This window comes from Rhinichthys klamathensis, unplaced genomic scaffold (assembly GCF_029890125.1).
Source record: "Rhinichthys klamathensis goyatoka isolate OS25496 unplaced genomic scaffold, OSU_Roscu_1.1 h1tg000060l_1, whole genome shotgun sequence".
Classification (NCBI taxonomy): domain Eukaryota; kingdom Metazoa; phylum Chordata; class Actinopteri; order Cypriniformes; family Leuciscidae; genus Rhinichthys; species Rhinichthys klamathensis.
Window position 1 is genome coordinate 1,304,660 of NW_026606605.1, and position 19,107 is coordinate 1,323,766.

At 37.8% G+C, this 19,107-nt stretch overlaps 3 protein-coding genes across 3 annotated transcripts in view; 1 reads left to right on the forward strand and 2 right to left on the reverse strand.

Moving 5' to 3' along the window:
• The window catches only part of LOC130084254 (elongation factor 1-alpha-like), a 163,716-nt gene that overhangs the window by 84,444 nt on the left and 60,165 nt on the right, over positions 1-19,107 (reverse strand). The gene's annotated exons all lie outside the window — the stretch shown is intronic.
• On the forward strand, positions 6,006-14,815 carry fam83hb (family with sequence similarity 83 member Hb). The gene is made up of 7 exons (XM_056249507.1): positions 6,006-6,310; positions 9,254-9,723; positions 10,251-10,415; positions 10,501-10,625; positions 10,711-12,709; positions 12,776-13,555; positions 13,977-14,815. The coding sequence occupies exons 2-7, from the start codon at positions 9,274-9,276 to the stop codon at positions 13,995-13,997; spliced, it is 3,540 nt and encodes a 1,179-aa protein (XP_056105482.1). The 5' UTR covers positions 6,006-6,310; positions 9,254-9,273; the 3' UTR covers positions 13,998-14,815.
• On the reverse strand, positions 15,391-18,925 carry si:ch211-199g17.9 (uncharacterized protein LOC108180085 homolog). Its single transcript, XM_056249506.1, has 10 exons — positions 18,759-18,925; positions 18,596-18,643; positions 18,343-18,402; positions 18,192-18,266; positions 17,723-17,770; positions 17,504-17,558; positions 17,157-17,246; positions 16,825-16,888; positions 16,631-16,697; positions 15,391-15,541 (listed from the first exon to the last, which is right to left on the reverse strand). Exons 1-10 carry the CDS (start codon positions 18,772-18,774, stop codon positions 15,444-15,446), a joined length of 621 nt encoding a protein of 206 aa, XP_056105481.1. The 5' UTR covers positions 18,775-18,925; the 3' UTR covers positions 15,391-15,443.

Genomic DNA, 19,107 nt, shown 5'->3' on the forward strand with positions numbered 1-19,107 from the left:
AAGCTCTATCAGACATATCCTGGAAGTGTATAGCCAGGAAGTTGACAGAATGCTGCATGTCCTGGGGAAACATCTGGGGCTTTAGTCATGAATGAGTCGGGGTGGGTAGATGTTATCAATGATGTCATGACCAGAAGACTGTTTGCTCTCTTCTGAGGATTTACAGCCCTTTGACGCTTTGAAGAACTGATACAGCATCATCAAGGTCAGAGGTCACACCAGGTCTGTCTTTCAAACAAACACACAGCTATCAATATCAGTAACAAGCCATCTGTGTATTCAACAGTACAGGTTTCTCCAGTGCATTGATCAGTTTTACCACTTGCATCTTAAATTTCCATGTCACTTGTGGCACCGCACGATGACCTGAGATCAGCAAGGGAGGGAATACACTTGCTTCTTGTGTAGATATATGCATACTTTGCATTGGCCATCCAGCTTGTGTGTGAAAGGCCATGTTAAACCGTGGCAGGATATTTCCATATGACTGCGAATGGAGCCGGAGATTAAGAGCATGTCCTGTGGCGGGTCTGAGTATTGTGTTTGAGCAGTGAGGCTCACTCCTCACTGCAACAATGCCTTTGGGAAAGCAGGTTTTCCTGATGACATATTGGTACATAATTGTTTACCTCAAAAAGACAATTCTGTTATAATTTACTCAGATTCAGAAATCTATCTGAAACTGAGGCCAATGAGCAAGATACAAATCCAGTACTTTCAGGACATCATGGTTCAGCCGAATAACTGCCACTGATGAATGGGAATGCTATCGGATATTTTCTCAAGGTATAATAGAGCTTGGTTTACAGAGCCTATAGGGCTGTTACAGAGACGGGTGGGATTTTAGTGAAATCTGTCATTTTATGGATTATTTAAAAATCATTTACAACACCTTTAATAAGCAGTCATTCCCAGCTACCAAAAATATGTTCTAAGAAAAAAAGAAAAGACAAAAAAACTTGTTTATGCGAACGTTAGTGAAAACATTAACATTCCATTTTAGAATTTTAGTGCAAACGATTATGAGAATGTTACTTTCGAATGTTCTCTGAACGTTTTGAAACAAGTAATGCTTGAAAAACATTAAACGTCCAACTAAAATGATTCATAATAAATGAACGATTTCCATGAACGATGTATAAATAACTGAAGGGGTGGATTCTGGAATGCACTGCTGCTTCAATGTATGTGTCATGAGTGATTATAATCAAGGTATTAATCAATATGTTTCCTTAAATATCAAATGAGTTGAATGACTTCTCTGGAGATTTTACTTTTTGTTATAGAAGTTACCAGTGTGATTACTGAAATGTTCTTTTCATGAATTCTTTAATGTCTATATTTGATATCTCGACTTGTTTTGTGTTTAAGAAAGGTCTTCAACGTGTTAAAACATATAGGGGTCATTGAAGTCAATAGTTTAAGGGACCATTTCTTTGTTAAAGCCTCACTTCAGTTAGACTAAAGTGTATCTCTCCTTGAGAGAAAGAACGCATTATCTTGATGTTTTGAGACGACTCTCCTGTTTACAGTGAGAGCCTGACCAAATCCAACCTTGGAAAACCTGTGTGTCGGTGTGTGTGTGTGTTAGTCCTTTAGGTTACAGGTTAAGGAACCACTGGCAATGCATTATTCAAGATTGACTGAGTTGTTGTTCGGGACAGGCTGGCGCCCAGCAACCCAAATCTGCGACCTGGGAGGTCACGACGTGCCTAACTTCAGGGTCCGAGTGTCAGCTGCATAATCCATGGAAATATGCTTCCGTCTATCTGTATATGGGTGGAAAATTATATGTTTATATGTTTCTTAGCCAATCAGAAACTGCAACCTGAAGCAAGGACGTACTGTAGCTTAGACCGGGCGGCCTACGAACTCCCGTGTGAGTCTTGAAGCTGAACTTCTGCTGATGAAACTGCAAACTATCTTCAGTAAAACTTTTTTTCATTTTATTATAATTCGGTCCTTGGGTCCTAAACTGTTACCCCCTAACATAATGCTTTGCTAACATTTTGAGAATGTTATTAAAGACCAGCTAATTTTTATCAAACATTCTAATATTTTTCCACAAAATTTGTCAGTCACAAACATATTTTAGACAGAATGAAATGAAATGCATTGAAAATAAAAATTCGGAGAAATCAATCACCAAAACTCAATCTCAAATGCTGTTGATTGATAATAATAATAATAATAATAATAATGTTTAAATTACATGAAAAAATAGGTGTGTAAAAACTACATATATTTTGTTTAACTTAGTTCAGACATTTTGCTCTAATAAAAAAATGTAAAGATACAAAATAATGAAAAGTCAGTATACCATGTATGGCGTTTGTGTGAGGATGTTAATGTGATGAATGATGACGGTCGGTTTATGTAGAATACATTAGCATTTTGTTTTATGATATATCTGTGAATGTGGATGGGTCATTCTTCTGTTTGATCATGACTATAGAAACTAAAAATAAATTCAATTGCAAAACTCAATCAGAGCTAGATCAGTTCAAATCACATTTATGTGTAACTTTTTTCCTATTTGTCTGTTGAAACTAGTCCTATAACTATACAGTTGACTAATAGTAAAACATTGTAGTCACTATTTGTGTGGTATCTGCAACGTCTTTCTTTAGGGGTGAATTCAGGCACACTTTCTCTGTCATCTCAATGGCAAAAAGAGTCCAGTAAAGCTGAAATAAGTGTGCTGGAACCGGCTTCTCTTGAAAACATGACAGCAATGATGGCTAAATGACTGACACGAATTCTTAAGTCACTCAGATAACTTTACTGCTTCTACAACCTAATGGTATTTAAAGCATTTGGTTGATAGAGATCAGATCACATGAGACACCGTACATGAAAAACTTTCAGACTTATATATAAAATTATCCCACACTTAAACATGCATAATAAAAAAGTGTCCGGTCATAATCATTAATGCTCTTGAATTTGATGTCTAACATTTCGGAGATATCATATCAAGATAGGAGACTGGTTTGGCTGAATTGTTTTTCTTTGTGCTTGGATTGTGTGATGAACATGGACCGGAGCGTGAGGTAATAAAATACAATTCAACGCGACACAGCCCGAGGTGTACATGATTACAGGAGAAGATGAGGCATTAAACTGCTATTGGCTCATAGCTTCAGGGGTTTGACATTTAATGTGAAAACATGCTACTTTTCAGGTTTCAGCCTTACATTACAAACCACCTGCACTTATCAGTAATGTAACAGCAATGTGCCAGCACACACACACAATAATTAAAAACATGACAAAACGAATACATAACACGTGAATGGACACAGTGAATATTCACTTGGCTGTACTGAGATACGCGCAAGGGACAATTTGTGTACCAAAAAATTAAATGGTGTGAGTAGAAAATGTAAACTATGCATAACTACTAGTGCAATGATTAATGGCATCCAAAATAAAAGTTTTGTGTTTACATAATAAATGTGTGGGTACTGTGTAAAATTATTTTGTATAAATAAATACACACACATGCATGTAAATATTTAATAAAATATCAAATGTGTTATTTATATATCAAATATGTATATATAATATAAATATATATATATAATGCATGTGTGTGTATTTATAAATACAAAATAATTTTACACAGTACCCACACATTTATTATGTAAACACAAAACTTTTATTTTGGATGCGATTAATCGTTGCACTACATTGAATAATGAAAGTTTGTTTATGTGCATCTGTGTGTGTTTAAGTGCTGCCGTGTCACATGATCTGCAGGTGTGATATTACAGCAGGAGAGGGGAACTGTGGGTGGGACTCTGCCAGACAGCTAAAGGACACCCTGTTTCAAAGAACACAGCACAGTTTTAAAGATCACTCTTCGGCGGATGGATGGATGCAGATCATGCTAAAACTTGTTTAGGTTATGAAACAAGATAGAGTTTGCAGAAAAATGATCTCAAACTGTCTTTCGACATATTCTAGATTGGCTACTCTCAATAAAATCCTTTAGCTGGGAGGTAGAATTTTGTTGGTCTTTATAGTAAAAGGCCCTCCGGCTTGTTTATAGGCCTAAATGTAGGCCTACACTGCTGAGAAACACATCACACATATCACAGGCAGTATGTATTGTAGCCTACTGGAAAACTGAATGTTTTGATATGACTGAACAAGTATGAGAATGTTGGGGGAGTATTTGCATATGGTACAAGTAATGATTTTTTTGTTATGTGATTTGTGTGACCTCAAGTGAATGTGTGCAAGGTTATGTACACAGCAGAAAAGGTAAGTATGGTGGTGTGTGTGTGTGTGTGTGTGTGAGGAATGAGCGCGTCCTAGGCGTGGTAAATGTCTCGGTTGCGCTGGCACATTCCTCAGCGGGCCGCACCCTTTCTCACACCCTCCCTTACCTGAGTGGTTGCTAAGGTAAACCAAATACAGACACACACTGACAAGATTATAAACTTTCAGAATCAATCACACAATTATAAACCAGAGGAAGAGAACATGAAACTGTTCTCACAGCAAAATCTTCAAAGAATTTGAACAAAACTTCCCCATACAGGGGTGAAAGTCTGGCAGAATGAGGATGTTTTAGGCTTTTCCTTTTCAAGGTGGAGCAAAATCCTCCGGCTCTCTCCACCCCTGCACATGTGCACTTCCATGCATGTCAATTACACACTTACTCATGCAAACAAATTGCAATAAAGCAATCATTACGGCCTCATAAAGTTGTAATGTATTGCTTCTAAGATATCTTGATACTACAGATCAAATTGTACTTTGTTCTCACTTAAAAATTCATTTGTTAATTAAATATATTAACCTGAAGTCTATTTATATTGAAATATAATTATACCATAATAATTGATATGCATAGGTCATTCCAAAGGGGGGATTCCATTCCTATATATATAATGGTGTAAATGCTTATTAAACACTTTGTTAAAAAGATAATCACTTTTGAAAGGTTGTGTAGATCTACTAATAATGTTTTCAGGAAATCTTTCAGTGTGACAGATCAGCGACTTACACTGCAAAAAAACAGCTATTTTAAATTGTAATAATATTTCACTGTATTTTTGATCAAATAAATGGCAAGCAGAAGAGTCTTCTGTCTAAAACATAAAAAAAGAGAATCACTTTAATCAATTTAAGATAAAATAGTAAATAAAAAACTGTATATTTATGAAATTCATTTTAAATAAAGTTATGTAAAAATGGTTCAGGCAAAGCCTTGATAAAATATAGTAGTGCTGTCAAATCAATTAATCGCATCTAACATAAAAGTTTGTGTTTATATAATATATGTGTATGATATACACACACACACACACACACACACACACAGAGAGAGAGAGAGACACACACACACACACACACACACATATATATATACATACTGTATACACACACACAGGCTATATTTTAAACACAATCTTTTATGTTAGATGCTTTGACAGCACTAAAATACAGCCTAATATCCACTATAAAATCTACAAATGGAAAGAATAAATAGTCAATATTTATAATCATATTTACATTTATTGAAAAAGAAGATCTTTGTTGTTAGGAAAAATACCTGAATAACTGTTAATAAGCTTTTTAATATTGTTTTAGTTTAAGGTGCACAGAAACTTGTTTTGATGGGAGCTTAGTTGGAAAAAGGGAGCTTTAAAACATTCATTATGAATGAATAATTAATCTTCTATCTATAGTATACCATCTATGGCATGGCAGACATACACAACTCTCTCTCAACAGTGTGATCATGACCTGGGTGCGCCTTTGCTTTGTCCCATGAGCAACAATCCACCATCTGTCTGTCTGCTCGCCGTGGAAAGAGGAAGAGAAGGAAGAGGAGGAAGAGGAGAAAGAGAAGGGAGCGCTGGGATATGGAGTGCGTTTGTGAAACTCCACGGGGCAAATTTTTTGTACGTTTCGCCGGTTATGCAAATTGACAAACTCAAACAAAGCCTGCAGTTAAAACCTGTCATTTTTTTGTAGCTGTGGGTGTAGGTGAGCGCTGACGCTGGCGATGGTTGGGAGGAGTTTCACAACTGAAAGGGTTAAGCAGTTCATTACGATGTACGAACCGACCCTATCGGCGCTGAGACGTTCGAGCGGGCAGGACTCGGCCGAGCGCGAACAGGTTTCGCCAGGGCTGCTTTTCGCCTTGAAGCTCAATAGCATAGGGTGGGGTTTCCACCGACACCAGGAATGTATCGCGGATGCGTTCGCTGAACTGGGGGAGAAAATAACCGACTTTTTAGGGACGGAAAAAAAGTATATTCACCGGCGACTGCAAGTTACTCCAACCGTAAAGGTAAGGACGAGTTCGAAAGTCTCAAGTTACGAGCGCGAAAGTCTCAAGTTTATGAAACAGAAGAGAGTCATAAAGTGTTGAAGAGCAGTTGAGGGTTGACAGCGCAGAAACTTTGTATGGAAACTATCTTCAAGCTTGCTTCAAAAGTTTTTATTCTTAAACGTTCTTTGCACTTTAATCTGAAACAGATACGAAATGGTTAACTATTCCAGTATTTGAAAGACTTTGAAGTAAGCATTAAAACAATCGAGTAGCCTATTATATAACTTGTTTGGACAGTCATTTTGGGGGTGATGGAGGAGTGAAGCTTTGACATCTGTGCGTGGACATGATCATTTCATCATTTAAATGTTCTTAAAACTACGAAATATTAGTATGTTATTAGAGTAAGTCTACTATTGATCTTTGAAATGGTTCTGTGTCGTGGGTGCACAGAAATTGTTCCTTTGTTATCAAGTAGGACTTTGGTTAGGGATTGGTTCAGGATGTCATCTCCTTACATTGTCTTAAAACATTGCACAACTCGAAATATTAAATTATCAATCTGTATTTTGTACTTGCACTGATTCTTTTTGTGGTTGAGGCCCAGGTAAACCTCACCATGAACAGGCATGTGCATTTCTATCATTGCCATCTTTCATAATGTCATACACATGGTTGAGCTTGAGTTATGATGATATGACATTTTATTTTTTCACTTGTTGAAACACGAAGCTCTGTAGGAAATTTCTAAAAGGGTGTTGTTAGTAGTTGATTACCAGCAGACTAAATCTAACAGAAACTAACTTACTGTTGGTACATCATAATAATTATTGGATGTTTCCATGGGCTGAGATACAAATATCTAGAACCTGTTGATGGACGAAAGTTAAAGTAGCCATGTAAAATGTAAAAAAGAATACAATTGAAAATCAAAAGAAATATTCAATGTCACATTAGTGTTGGACAGGAATTTAGAAAACTGGATGTTGTAATGTGTTTTTGAAGAGCATGTCAGGATTCGGGATGATACCTATAAAACAATAATTATTTTAATGTTATGGCCAACAAATGACAAATGGCTGAAATTCTATTCTACTTTTTCTAAAAGTACAAATAAAACACTAAAAATCAGTTTTTCTAAATACAAGATAATGTAGGCATCACAACATTATAATGCACAGTATGAAAAGGGATATTCACTTTGAGATTTGCTCAAGATTACATGCAACAGTGTTATTGAATTATTCGTGTTTATAAAGATTAACTGTAAGTTAGAATTAGATAATGGCAAAGGTCTAAATGTAAAAATAACAATTGAATATACAACATTGGCTGATACCAATACATTTAATAAGATCTCTAATGTCAGCTAATAACCAACTATGGTACTGATATATTGTGCGTCTAGTCAGTATAACCAAAGAAATAGCTTAAACTGTCCTTTTAAGCATCCAAATAAAGATGTTTATACATACGCATTCAGTATTTCTGAAGTGTTCTTCATTTGAATATCATATGCAATTTGTTGCAGCTGTAAATATAACAGAATTTCACTATGAGCCGAATATTACAATCTTCATAAAAGAGTCAAGGGTTCATTATGAAAATTATTTGGCCATGCAAAAATCTCTTTTTGCTTGCTGAAAATAATTACAAAAACTAAGCTATACTGAAATAATGACTGTCAGTCTCACTGCTTGTTGTTAAAGGGATAGTTCACTGAAATATGAGAATTCTGTATGTGCAGACATGCATAATCTCTAAAAGTAAAACTGACTCATGTCTAACTGTTGGCACTTGCAGTGTAGACCCACAGGTATAAAGTTTCTCTGCTCTGGTTCAATGTCATTTAATAACATCTTTTAGGTATTTTTTCACATTTAGCCATCCATTTGCGAAACCAATACAATCTGAATTATTATTAGAAGTCAGTCATTAGGTTTAAATTTAGTTCAGAATACAATGAAGCAGTGTGGATGAATCCACTCCTACATGATTTACTGGTCTGGGTGTCAACTCTCTTGAGGAAACATGCTGACAGCACAGGTTTCAGATTAGCTGAAAAAATAAATTATTATGAATATGATGATAATCAAGGCAAGTCATGAGTAGATGCATTTTTCTTTTTGGCATCACATAACATTCCTGTTAACAATTTTTTATGAATCTCTTGCACATATGGGAGTTTACAACATATAATAGACATGCTATGAATTAGCCACAACATGTCTTGGTTAATTTATGACCTGCTCAAAGTCTGATTCTAACTTGCATAGTTAACGCAGCGAGTCTCTTTCACAAGAGCATCAGCAAAACACTCCCTTCTTTGATTCAGTCACATGTGTCTTCAGTTTTTCCCTTTCTGTTTATGTCTTTTCGCTTCCCCTCTTGCCCACAATGAGTCACTCGCCAACAGGCTGACACCGTTTCCATGGTGATGTCTAAAATACAAACAAATGTACACAAGTGGCCACACAACCTTCAAAAACGTTCATACTGTGGCCTAACCTTGCTTAGGGGACATTGTCTGAAGGCCCCAGAACAGATAGGAATTTCTTATGTACACAATGAGTCCAGCAGAGTTTTTCGGCAGGTCGATTCTAACTAGCATGCTGCATGCACTTTTTTTTTTTGGTTGCATAAATATTTCATAATACACTTCTAGTCTTTTGACTGAGTTGAACAACAAATAATATTGGCATGGTTGGCATGCAGAATTTGTGCTTCCTGGATCCTGTTGTATCATAGTGCATATAGTAAATTATAAAAGTGTTATTTCCTATTTGTTAATGTTGCCTAGTAGTAGGTAGACGTTGCTTAAAGCAAACATGTTTGTGCTAAAACTGTGAACATTTTCTGCAATTATATTGGATAAAATAGTGTAATAGAAATAGAATAGTTTCCAGATGCTCTGATTCGATTAGTCCACGTGCTTATTTATTGAAAAATGTTGTTTCTTAGGTTGTTTTCCCTGCTCCACCATGGCCCACCGCTCCCAGAGTTCTTCATTGGGAGACAACCCCCTGGATCCCAATTATTTGCGTCCGCGTTACCGGGAAGAGTATCGCATGGCTATTGATGCCCTGGTGGAGGAGGACACTGAGGGCTACTACAACTTTTTACAAAGTGCTAATATAGTGGATTTTTTATCAAGGTCAGAGATTGAGCATATTAAAAGCACTATACATTCACCACAGTGTGCTGGAAATGTACCAGAACTGCCATATCGAGAAATAGATGAGGATGGGTCTTCTGACACATACTGGCCACTGCATTCTGACTTGGATGCACCGGGACTAGACCTTGGCTGGCCTCTGCAGCAACACTGTTTTGTGGGACCCACAGAGGTCACAATGTTGGTAAACCCTGGTGACCCCGAAGTGCCTGGTATTAAGGAGCAGGCACGGCGACTCATCAAAAATGCTCATCAGGTTAGTGATTTCTAATTTATAAATAGCATCAGGCTGGATTTTCCTCAGTAAAAAAACATGTTTAAAATGATGAACACTTATATGAAATGAAAACTATGACCAGCCAAATAATACTCATTTTATGTTGGTTATTGCACATAGAATAAAATGATCATGTCAGGCTGCAAATAGGGCATTTTTGCAATGGCTTCAGTAAATGAAGACATTTGTGTGATCAGTGCTGATCGTGATATCGCTGACATTGAGATTGGTCAGTGCAGCATAAAAATGACTGAGTGTACCTTTTGAAAACGTAAATCATATTAATTTTGTGCCATAATTGCATGTCATGTTAAATCAGATTTAGACATCATCATTTGGTTTTTTTAGGTAAAAGCTATGCTTTTTAATTTTTTTCTTTCTTACAAACTTGAATTGTAAGTAAACTTTAGTAAAAGTGCAAAAAAGCTAGTATCTTGTAACTTGACTAGTTTTAATTGTCAAGGGGGATTCCTTATTGCTATTCTTTTTCTTTCTCTTTCTAACAGGTCATTGCAGTGGTGATGGATATTTTCACAGATGTTGATATATTTTCTGATCTTCTGGATGCTACAGCACGTCATGTGCCTGTCTATATCTTGCTGGATGAACAAAATGCCCATCATTTTGTTAACATGGTGGCAAGCTTTAAAGTTAACCTGGATATGATCCATGTAAGTTTAGCTGATCTCAACTAGCCTAAGTTTTAATTACAATTTTAATAAAACACAGGCTTAATGGTGACTTCACTGGTTACAGATGATGCGGGTACGGACAGTTGCAGGGATTACCTATTTCTGCCGCTCAGGGAAATCATTTAAAGGTCAAGTGATGGACCGCTTTCTTCTGACAGACTGCAGAGCAGTGATCAGTGGAAATTACAGGTGAGCTCAGTGACATTTGAATGCAGATATGAATTCTTCTCTGTATTGTATGACATTCTAAATGTTTCTTTCTCTCTTTTTCCAGCTTTATGTGGTCTTTTGAGAAGATCCACCGCTGCATCGCCCATTTGTTCCTCGGAGAACTAGTTTCCACTTTTGATGAGGAGTTTCGTATTTTGTTTGCTCAGTCTCAGCCTCTTGTTGTTGAAAATGCCCTTGTTCCCATGCCACAAGATAGTTACCTTGGCAGCCAGTTTGGCTTTAAAAGGACTCAGTCACTAAGAAATCCCAGAGGATATCCTCGCCAACCTGAACTTACTGGTTACCCATACGGGGATCGTCTTGAGTCTTTACTACCTTTTCGGAGGGATGACCCGTTCCGCCATACGATTGAACCAAGTGCAGGTGCTATGCAGGTCACAAAATATGCAACACAGCAGTTCAGGATGCAACATTCATTCTTGGATCAAGGACGCTCAATGATGGCGTCCCAGCAGCTGGAAATGAACGCCTTTAAGAGGCATAGCTATGCAGAGGGAACCCACGAGACCTACGCCTCTTCCCGGCAGTACATGAAACAGCGTGTAATGAACAACTTGGAGGAGAAGGAATCGCATTACCAGCGAGAACAACATTACTATCAGAGCGAGGGCATGGGACCTGATTCTGAGCGTGGGCCATATGACCGCCTTAACTATGGCACGTACCAGACAGATCAACAGTCTGATTCTGCATATCCCCCTGAACTTGAAGCACCAGGAAATATGAATGTTTTATCCTCTGATGACCTCAAAAGTGATTCAGAAAAACAATATTACGCAGGAGGGGGACGCTATGATCCACATAGCCACAAGAGGCCTGCTGCGGGCCACTCATATGCCTGTCAGAGTTCGCCAACTCAGCCTCATCCTCCAGACCAGAAGCAGTTGTTCTCCTCTGGAGAGCAGGTACGCCAGTCCCAGGATCCCAGTGTGAAGCAGGGATTGCGGAGCTGGAGAATAAACTCTTTTCTCAGCACTTGTGAAGATACAGGAGAGGAGGGCCTGCATCAGCCCATGGGTCCTGATACTTTTGATGAGCCACATCAACAACCTGACAGCAGACTTTATGGTTCAGAGGGGCCAGGCCTTAATTTTCCCAATAGAGAGCGACCAAATATCCCAACTAAGCCAAACCTTGACTTGCGACCGCGCTTTGGTAAACCCATAATCCAAGATAGGAATCAGGTAAAAGATATTCTCTCTGACCTGGGTCCCACAAGTACTGATACATTAAAGCCAGCTATTTCAACTTCATCACTAGCATCTTCAACAGACAATGAGAAGGAGGCGGAACCAAGGGAAATCAGCATTACCAAGCACGAGTCGTTCCGCTCTCGAATTAACCCAATGTTGCAAAGGAGCTCAAGATTACGTTCTTCTTTAATCTTCAGCTCCTCAAAGCTGGAGCAACACAATTCCTCGCAAGCTAAGTCTGGTGGGGAGTTACAAGAGGAGAGAGATGAGAGTGAGCCTATTCGATACTCATCCATTGTAGCAGAGATTCTCGAGAAGAGGAGATCACTGTCAAGAGAGCCATTTGATTGGAATAAGCATAAAAAAGCAGATGAAAAAGATGTTAAAAACGCATCAACAGGAGACCTGACTACGATCAGAGACTCCAAAGAGGAGCCCATCAAAGAAAAGGAGAAACCTGACAACCCTGAACCAAAGGACAACAAAGTTACACAGCCAACCAAGCCTTCGACATCTCAGCAAACAACTTCTTCCCTAAACGTGAATGATCCAGCAAGCCGACTTCAGTATTTCAAAGATCTGGAGGAAAAGAGAAAGACCTCAAAATTAGAGTCAGATTTGGTTAAAAGTAAAGAAGAAGCCATGAAAAAGCCAGAACTCTCTGATACAGCAACCAAACTTCCAAATGTGCTTGTTTCTTCAGAGAAGTCCACTGTAAAGACACAAGAACCCTCATATACACTATCAGATCCTGTAACACAGCACCTGGCATTCACATCAAATCCAAAACCTTCTGAAGTCTGTGTGGACAGGCCATACATAAACAGCAAATCTCTGACAGAGAGCACAGCCTATGCAGCAAAGAAAGAGCCCGCTAAGGAACCAGCTGATGCAGCAAAGAAAGAGCCCGCTAAGGAACCAGCTGATGCAGCAAAGAAAGAGCCCGCTAAGGAACCAACTAAGTCACCCCGGCCTTTCCCTTCACCCAAGTTCTTAAAACCATTCAAAAGCTCTCAGTCCTCTTATCGTCGGATCTCATGCGGTGAAGAGATTCTCACGGATGCGACAGATGCTCAAAAGAGCGAGCTTAAGAAGTCCCGCAGCCTCAGCTCATCGGGCATGTCCCGCACAGAGTCCAAAGAAAGCCTGAGCTCCCTAAACTTTGGGAGCTCTGATGGCAAAGATACAAAGGCCCTTGACTTCCTCAAGAAACAAACACAGAGACTGAAAGGTTTCCTTGGGCCAAAGGGAGAAAAGAAGCACTCAGGAGTGTCCAACTCTCAAGAGGACAAGTCAATGAAAACAGTCCCTGAGGTGCAAGAGGATCCCTCAGACAAAGAGAAACCCTCTGAATCCAAATCATCTTTAACCACAGTAGAGACCAACAAGCCCAATGCTAAACCGACTCAATCACGCTATCAGTCCTCTACCTCGAATGTAATATTCAGTAGCAACCTCAGGGATGATACCAAGGTGATCCTAGAGCAAATCTCAGCAAATAGCCAGAAGAACAGACAGCAGAATGAAGAGTCTGGGAAAAGCGAGGGGAGCAAGGAAGACGACGTTTCCAATTCATCCTTACAGGTTCCAAGGAACCGGTTCAGCCGAACTCCAGTCAACCCACAGGAGAGGGACAATCTGCTGAAGAGAATAGAGAGCATGCGCAAAGAAAAGAAAGTCTACAGTCGCTTTGAGGTACTTTTTCGTAACCAAGAAGAGTGTTGCTGGGAACAGGGAAATAAAGAGAAGGCAGAGCAAGTCTGACTACATTAATCACATGAGATTCTTGTACAATATTTGTAATGTATTTTGTGAAATATATAAATTCTAAGCAAAGCATTTAATGTAGCATTTAATGTCTAGTTATATTTATTGACGAATTGTCTTTTTCCTTTTACGTTGTTTATTTATTATTTGCCTTGTGGTATGCATAGAATCAACAAATCTCTTTAAATTTCAACATTAAAAATGCAGTGTCGTTATATCCCATTTCATGCTGCCTTTCATCTATTTATGGTTTCATTTATGATAGAAATAAATGGAATAGACTATCACATAATCTCCTGTACTATTTGTGGGATGTTTCATTCACATATCTGTCACTCTACTTCAACAGATGGGGAATAACCTGGGATAACAAAACTTGGAGGAAGGGGCCAATGTTCCTCACAGTGAACTGCAAAGAGAGCCTGAAACTGAACTAAAAATTGTACCAAACATCCCCAATACTGCTGTGAACTGACAGAGGAGCAAGTAAGTCGCTTCAGATAAAAGCGTCTGCTAAATGACTAGTAACCTAAATGGTCCATGGATCTCATATAAACACCACCAAAATAGCACAAGCTCAAATATGAGGAGTCTTGCTGCAGCAGGAGAAATATTCCTCGCTCTGTGCCAATCTGAGCCCACAGATGATTTACTTTGCCCTTATAAGGCATCAGGGCATACCTCAACAGTAATCGCACACAATCCCTGCAGGATAGAGAATCACAAAATCAGGCCAAAGGAGGGTTCGAACGTCAAGAGGCTTTTCTCAGCTTGTTCTTTTTCTACTGGACCTTTTAGTTCCTTGTGATGCATATGTATGCCATTTTCAGCTCTGGTAAAGGATATTAACATGTCAGGGCAGAACCTGAGATATGCTACTCTAAAGGCACTAAAACACACCCTTTGTTAAAGTACACCACACAAACAGCCCAGGACACGTCATGCTGAAATTATGCTTTCGTGGTGACTGTGCCAATGGATCACAGGCATAAAGGAAAACGGAGATGGTTGGTAGACAACGCTTCAACTTTTGAAGGCAAAGAACACTGAAACTGAAAATGACTGGAAAGTATGTAAGGGATGTATGAAAATGAAAGGAGGCTTATTCATTCCTTTTTTCCTCTATTTAAACGGTGCTGTCAAGGAAATGGATTGAAAGCTGAGAAAGTGATTTGGGGGAAGTTGAATGAATTTTATTACACCGGCGGCAATCAGATTTTGCAGTATAATAGCTGCATACCTACTACACATGTACATTCCTGCATGAACCGTGTTGTCACGAGAATCTGTAAAATATTAGGTTGATAAAGATGTTCTCAGGACTGGGCTTTGGCCTGTATTTTGTCAATGCAAAATGAAATTAAGATAGAATGGTATTACTGAACACCAAAGAATTCCCAGAGTGCCCTGCTGGATGTGTCATAGGACTGATTTATGGAAACCGGAAGTTGATCTAATGAGGAGTATCGTCGGGTCGAGGAGTTTGAATTTGATAGTGTCATTGATACAGTTTATGTATATAAATACAAATCTTGGGGAATTTAGGCTTGTTTACAAACTTTTTTATTGTGTCTTATAAATTCTGAATAAATGGTTTAGAAATGTTTATATTCTAGGTATGGGTATGATTTGATTGAGGTTTATATCAGTATTTGTACTTTTTTTTGATGGCATAACACAATGACAGTACATATGGCAACAAGTTAAAATAGAAGAATAGAACACAATAGAAAAAACGCTTCTCTAACTTCTCTATCTTAGCATTTGTTGGAATACAATAGGGACTCAACTCAAGTTTGCGAAATGTGTGAGACATTCATGGTGCTTTTTCATAAGTGTCCATGTGCATCTCTGCATGCTGGGTGTGGCTTAACCCGTCCAGCAGCTTGGTCAACTGCTCCCGCTTCTGTTGCTCTGTAGGGACAGACACAAACACACACACAGGAAAGTATCAGATTACTCTGAGGATGAAGTTGGTCTCTTGTTTAAGGATGCTGAGAGCTCAGTTTTAGGTCTTGAGGACACTTGTGTATGAGGTTACTTTACTGTGCAATCTTATCCTTGCAAGTCATCTTACTATACTATCTTTATTCGGCCCAAATAGTCCGAGTAGCATGCTAATACAGTAGTGGCCAAAAGTGATGTCTGGCCTTGGAAAATTGACAACTTCACCCTTTGTAAAATATTATTACAATTTTTGTAAGGATATTATGTAGTCAATTTGCTTGGAGTCAATTGTTTTCTTTGTGATAACGCAATGAAACATGCCAAATTGTACAGACATCATTTTTGGCCAGGCTGTCATACAAAGAATTTATCAACATGCAAAAACAAGCGAGAAATGCTTTAATGCTTTAAAATGCGAATGCACACGCAGACTTGACTGTGCTAGTCATGAAGGAGTGGATGCGCTCTTCCCTAAGAGCTAAAACACGGCGTACAAAGAATTCACACATTCTTTTCCATTTACAGTAGTATTCTTATTATAATTTTAAGTAGCCAATATGACAGACTTGCGCTGCACGTTGCACTTAACTGTGTTTTCCTTTTTGAAGTGATTCCAATCATATTTCAAGCAATTTAAAACCATCATGGCGAACAGTGCGCATAAAATAAAATAAATCCTGTAGCTGTAGTTTGCCTTTTTTGCTAAATAATTTTGCCAGATAAATACCTTAACCAAGTTTTGCGTTTTGTTCCTCCTTCATATTTAAAAAATATATATATATTTTTCCTCATATTTTGATGGTTCAATTGAACTTGTAGGGTTATTTAAAATTAATATCCCCTCCAGACATTACTTTTGGCCACTAATGTATATGCTATTCTGCCTTGAGGACTGGCCAAATGAGTCATTTTGGAAAAATGGCTGGATTCATTTGACTTCAATGTCTGAATGAAACCAGAAAGCATCAAATGTCACACTGAACATGCAGCTACACACTGGTCATACTGGAAAGAGCCATAAAACTTAAGCAATGGAACAAAATGAACAAAACGTACCAGCCTTCAGCAGCTGCTCAGTGGTGTATTCAGCAGACTGTATTTCGGCTGGAAGTCTTTCCGGAGTCTGGAAAAAGAAAAGAAAATGGAACGTAAAATGCTACCAATCTGTAATTAATAAAGCCGTTTATATTTTACAAGTAGAGAAAGCTTATTTGTTTTTATTTTAATATCCATTTTATTAGACCACTTACAAAGACAGTAGACAGGTTTTTATGCTGCTCCGTTAACTGCTGAAGCTGATTCTCAAACTTCATTCTAAAATAAATTAGATAGAAATTTGTTTCAATATTCAATACGCTCTTATTTTACAATTGTTAATCCCGATACCATCAGTAACGGCTGCTGAACTAGTAGGTTTCCGCATTTCATTAAGAATATGGGCATTACAATAAATGTTCTAGCGATACATGCAAAAATGTACAGTATGTACAACATCTCATATCTAATTCTGATATCTTAAGAGATAGTAATGTTTAAATGCGAGGAGGAGTTTCCATTCACTGTTATAGACAGTGAGTCATACCGAATCTTTCTGTGCTTTAGTTTCGTCTCCTGGATCTGAAAGCAGTACTGCTTTACCAGTTCCTCTTTCTGATGGTTCTGCTCAAGCTGCCTAGAGTTAAAAGTTAGACTTTAAATCAGATATAAAGATGATGACACCCCAAACATTTCTGTGTGAACAAATTCTGCTCTCAACGTCATCCTATTTTTAATACGATTTGTGTACTGGCATTGAGTGAATACACACCCTGTACGAGACCGAAGCTCATTGTTTAGGTGACTCATGTTGTGTTTTACACGTAAGCAGTTTCCATATAGTGTGCAGTAATTCAGAGCTTAAATACCCATGAGTGTTATTTGGATATCTACCTTTGTGCCTCTAGTTGGATGTCCTCACATTTGAGCTGCATAGATCTATTTAACTCTGTATGAAAATAATATTTGTGGTAACACTGTAAATATATCTGATAACAAGGCTTAAATGTAACTTATTGGTGATTTCATGTACAGTAATGATCATTCTATTTGTGTGATATATACAGTGTTTTATAAATGCAAATCCCTCAGTATTTGGTTTTAGACAAGCACCTTCCTTTTCATTTAATGTTCCCTCTAACTGTAAGGCTTCAGCAGTTACTGTAACAAAAAACAAACAAAAAAAATACTTTGAATGAATAGTAATGTATAATTCATGGTCATTTGCCATTTAAAAGTATAGTTCGCCCAAAAATGAAAATTCTGTCATCATTTACCCACCATCAAGTGTTTTCAAATCTGTATTAATTTCTTTCTTGTGTTGAACACAAAAAAAGATATTTTGAAGAATCTTGGTAACCATACAGCTGACAGTAGCCATTGATTTCCATAGTCATTTTTTTCCTACTATGGAAGTCAAGAGCTATCGTCAACTGTTTGATTACCATCATTCTTTAAAATATCTTCTTTGTGTTCAACAGAACAAAGAAACTCATACAGGTTTGGAACAACTTGAGGTGGAGTAAGTAATGCCAATTTTTGGGCCAACTTTTCTTTTAGGGTATAATGCAAGCATACATACAGGTATCTTCCTCCTCCTTTCTAGCACATATGAAGAGTTTGGTTTCCTTCACCTCATCTTCAAGGCTTTTCTTGGCTGAAATCAATATGGGTGTTGATTTTTTGCTTTTTAGTGTTAATTTACAGTCTAAAGATGCCAATTGGCAATTTACCTTGTTGCAGATTCCTGAGTTTGATTAACAGCTCCACTGGTCTCGGTTCTGTTCGCTTGCCTATAAAACAATACCAAATGTTATGTAAGAAATACAAAGGCATTAAGTCCCATTGAGTGGACAAACATTAAAGATCTGGTTTATGGGTGAGGCCTTCTCTATTGGGAAAAACTAAGAGAAGTAACAAAACAAACAGGAATTATTTTTTAATTAACTATAACGTTATTGTTTAAAATAGTGATTCATGTCATACCTGGGCTTTTTGGTGTCTTTATAATATCTTCAATGCTGAATGATGACTCTGTACAAAACAATATTTAGCAAGCTGCAATTCTCGAAAATCAAACTCAACCTGCTTAGCTGACTAGTCAACACCTCTACACAAAAACAAAGAAGAAAACAAAACAACAACCCACCTAGTATCAGACTCATTACGACGCCAGTTATGTGTTAAATACAACGAAATATGTCTAAATTTGTAAAGTAATAAATATGTTAATGAGAATGTCGTTTGTTGTTGTCAGTTGGAATATCTGATGTTCCTCGCGCACTTTCCAACTGCTGTTCACGCGCAGCTGTCTTTTGAATAATTTTATTGAGTATTCTCGTTAAAACTTAAACCATGCCTATATAACATATATATAAAATTATGAATTAAACTTAATTTCATTAATTAATTTAAATGTATATCAATATTGATTTAGCAACATATAGAGGGATTACAGGCCTCTTGTTAAACTCTTTACGCCATTTGGTTGTAAATTG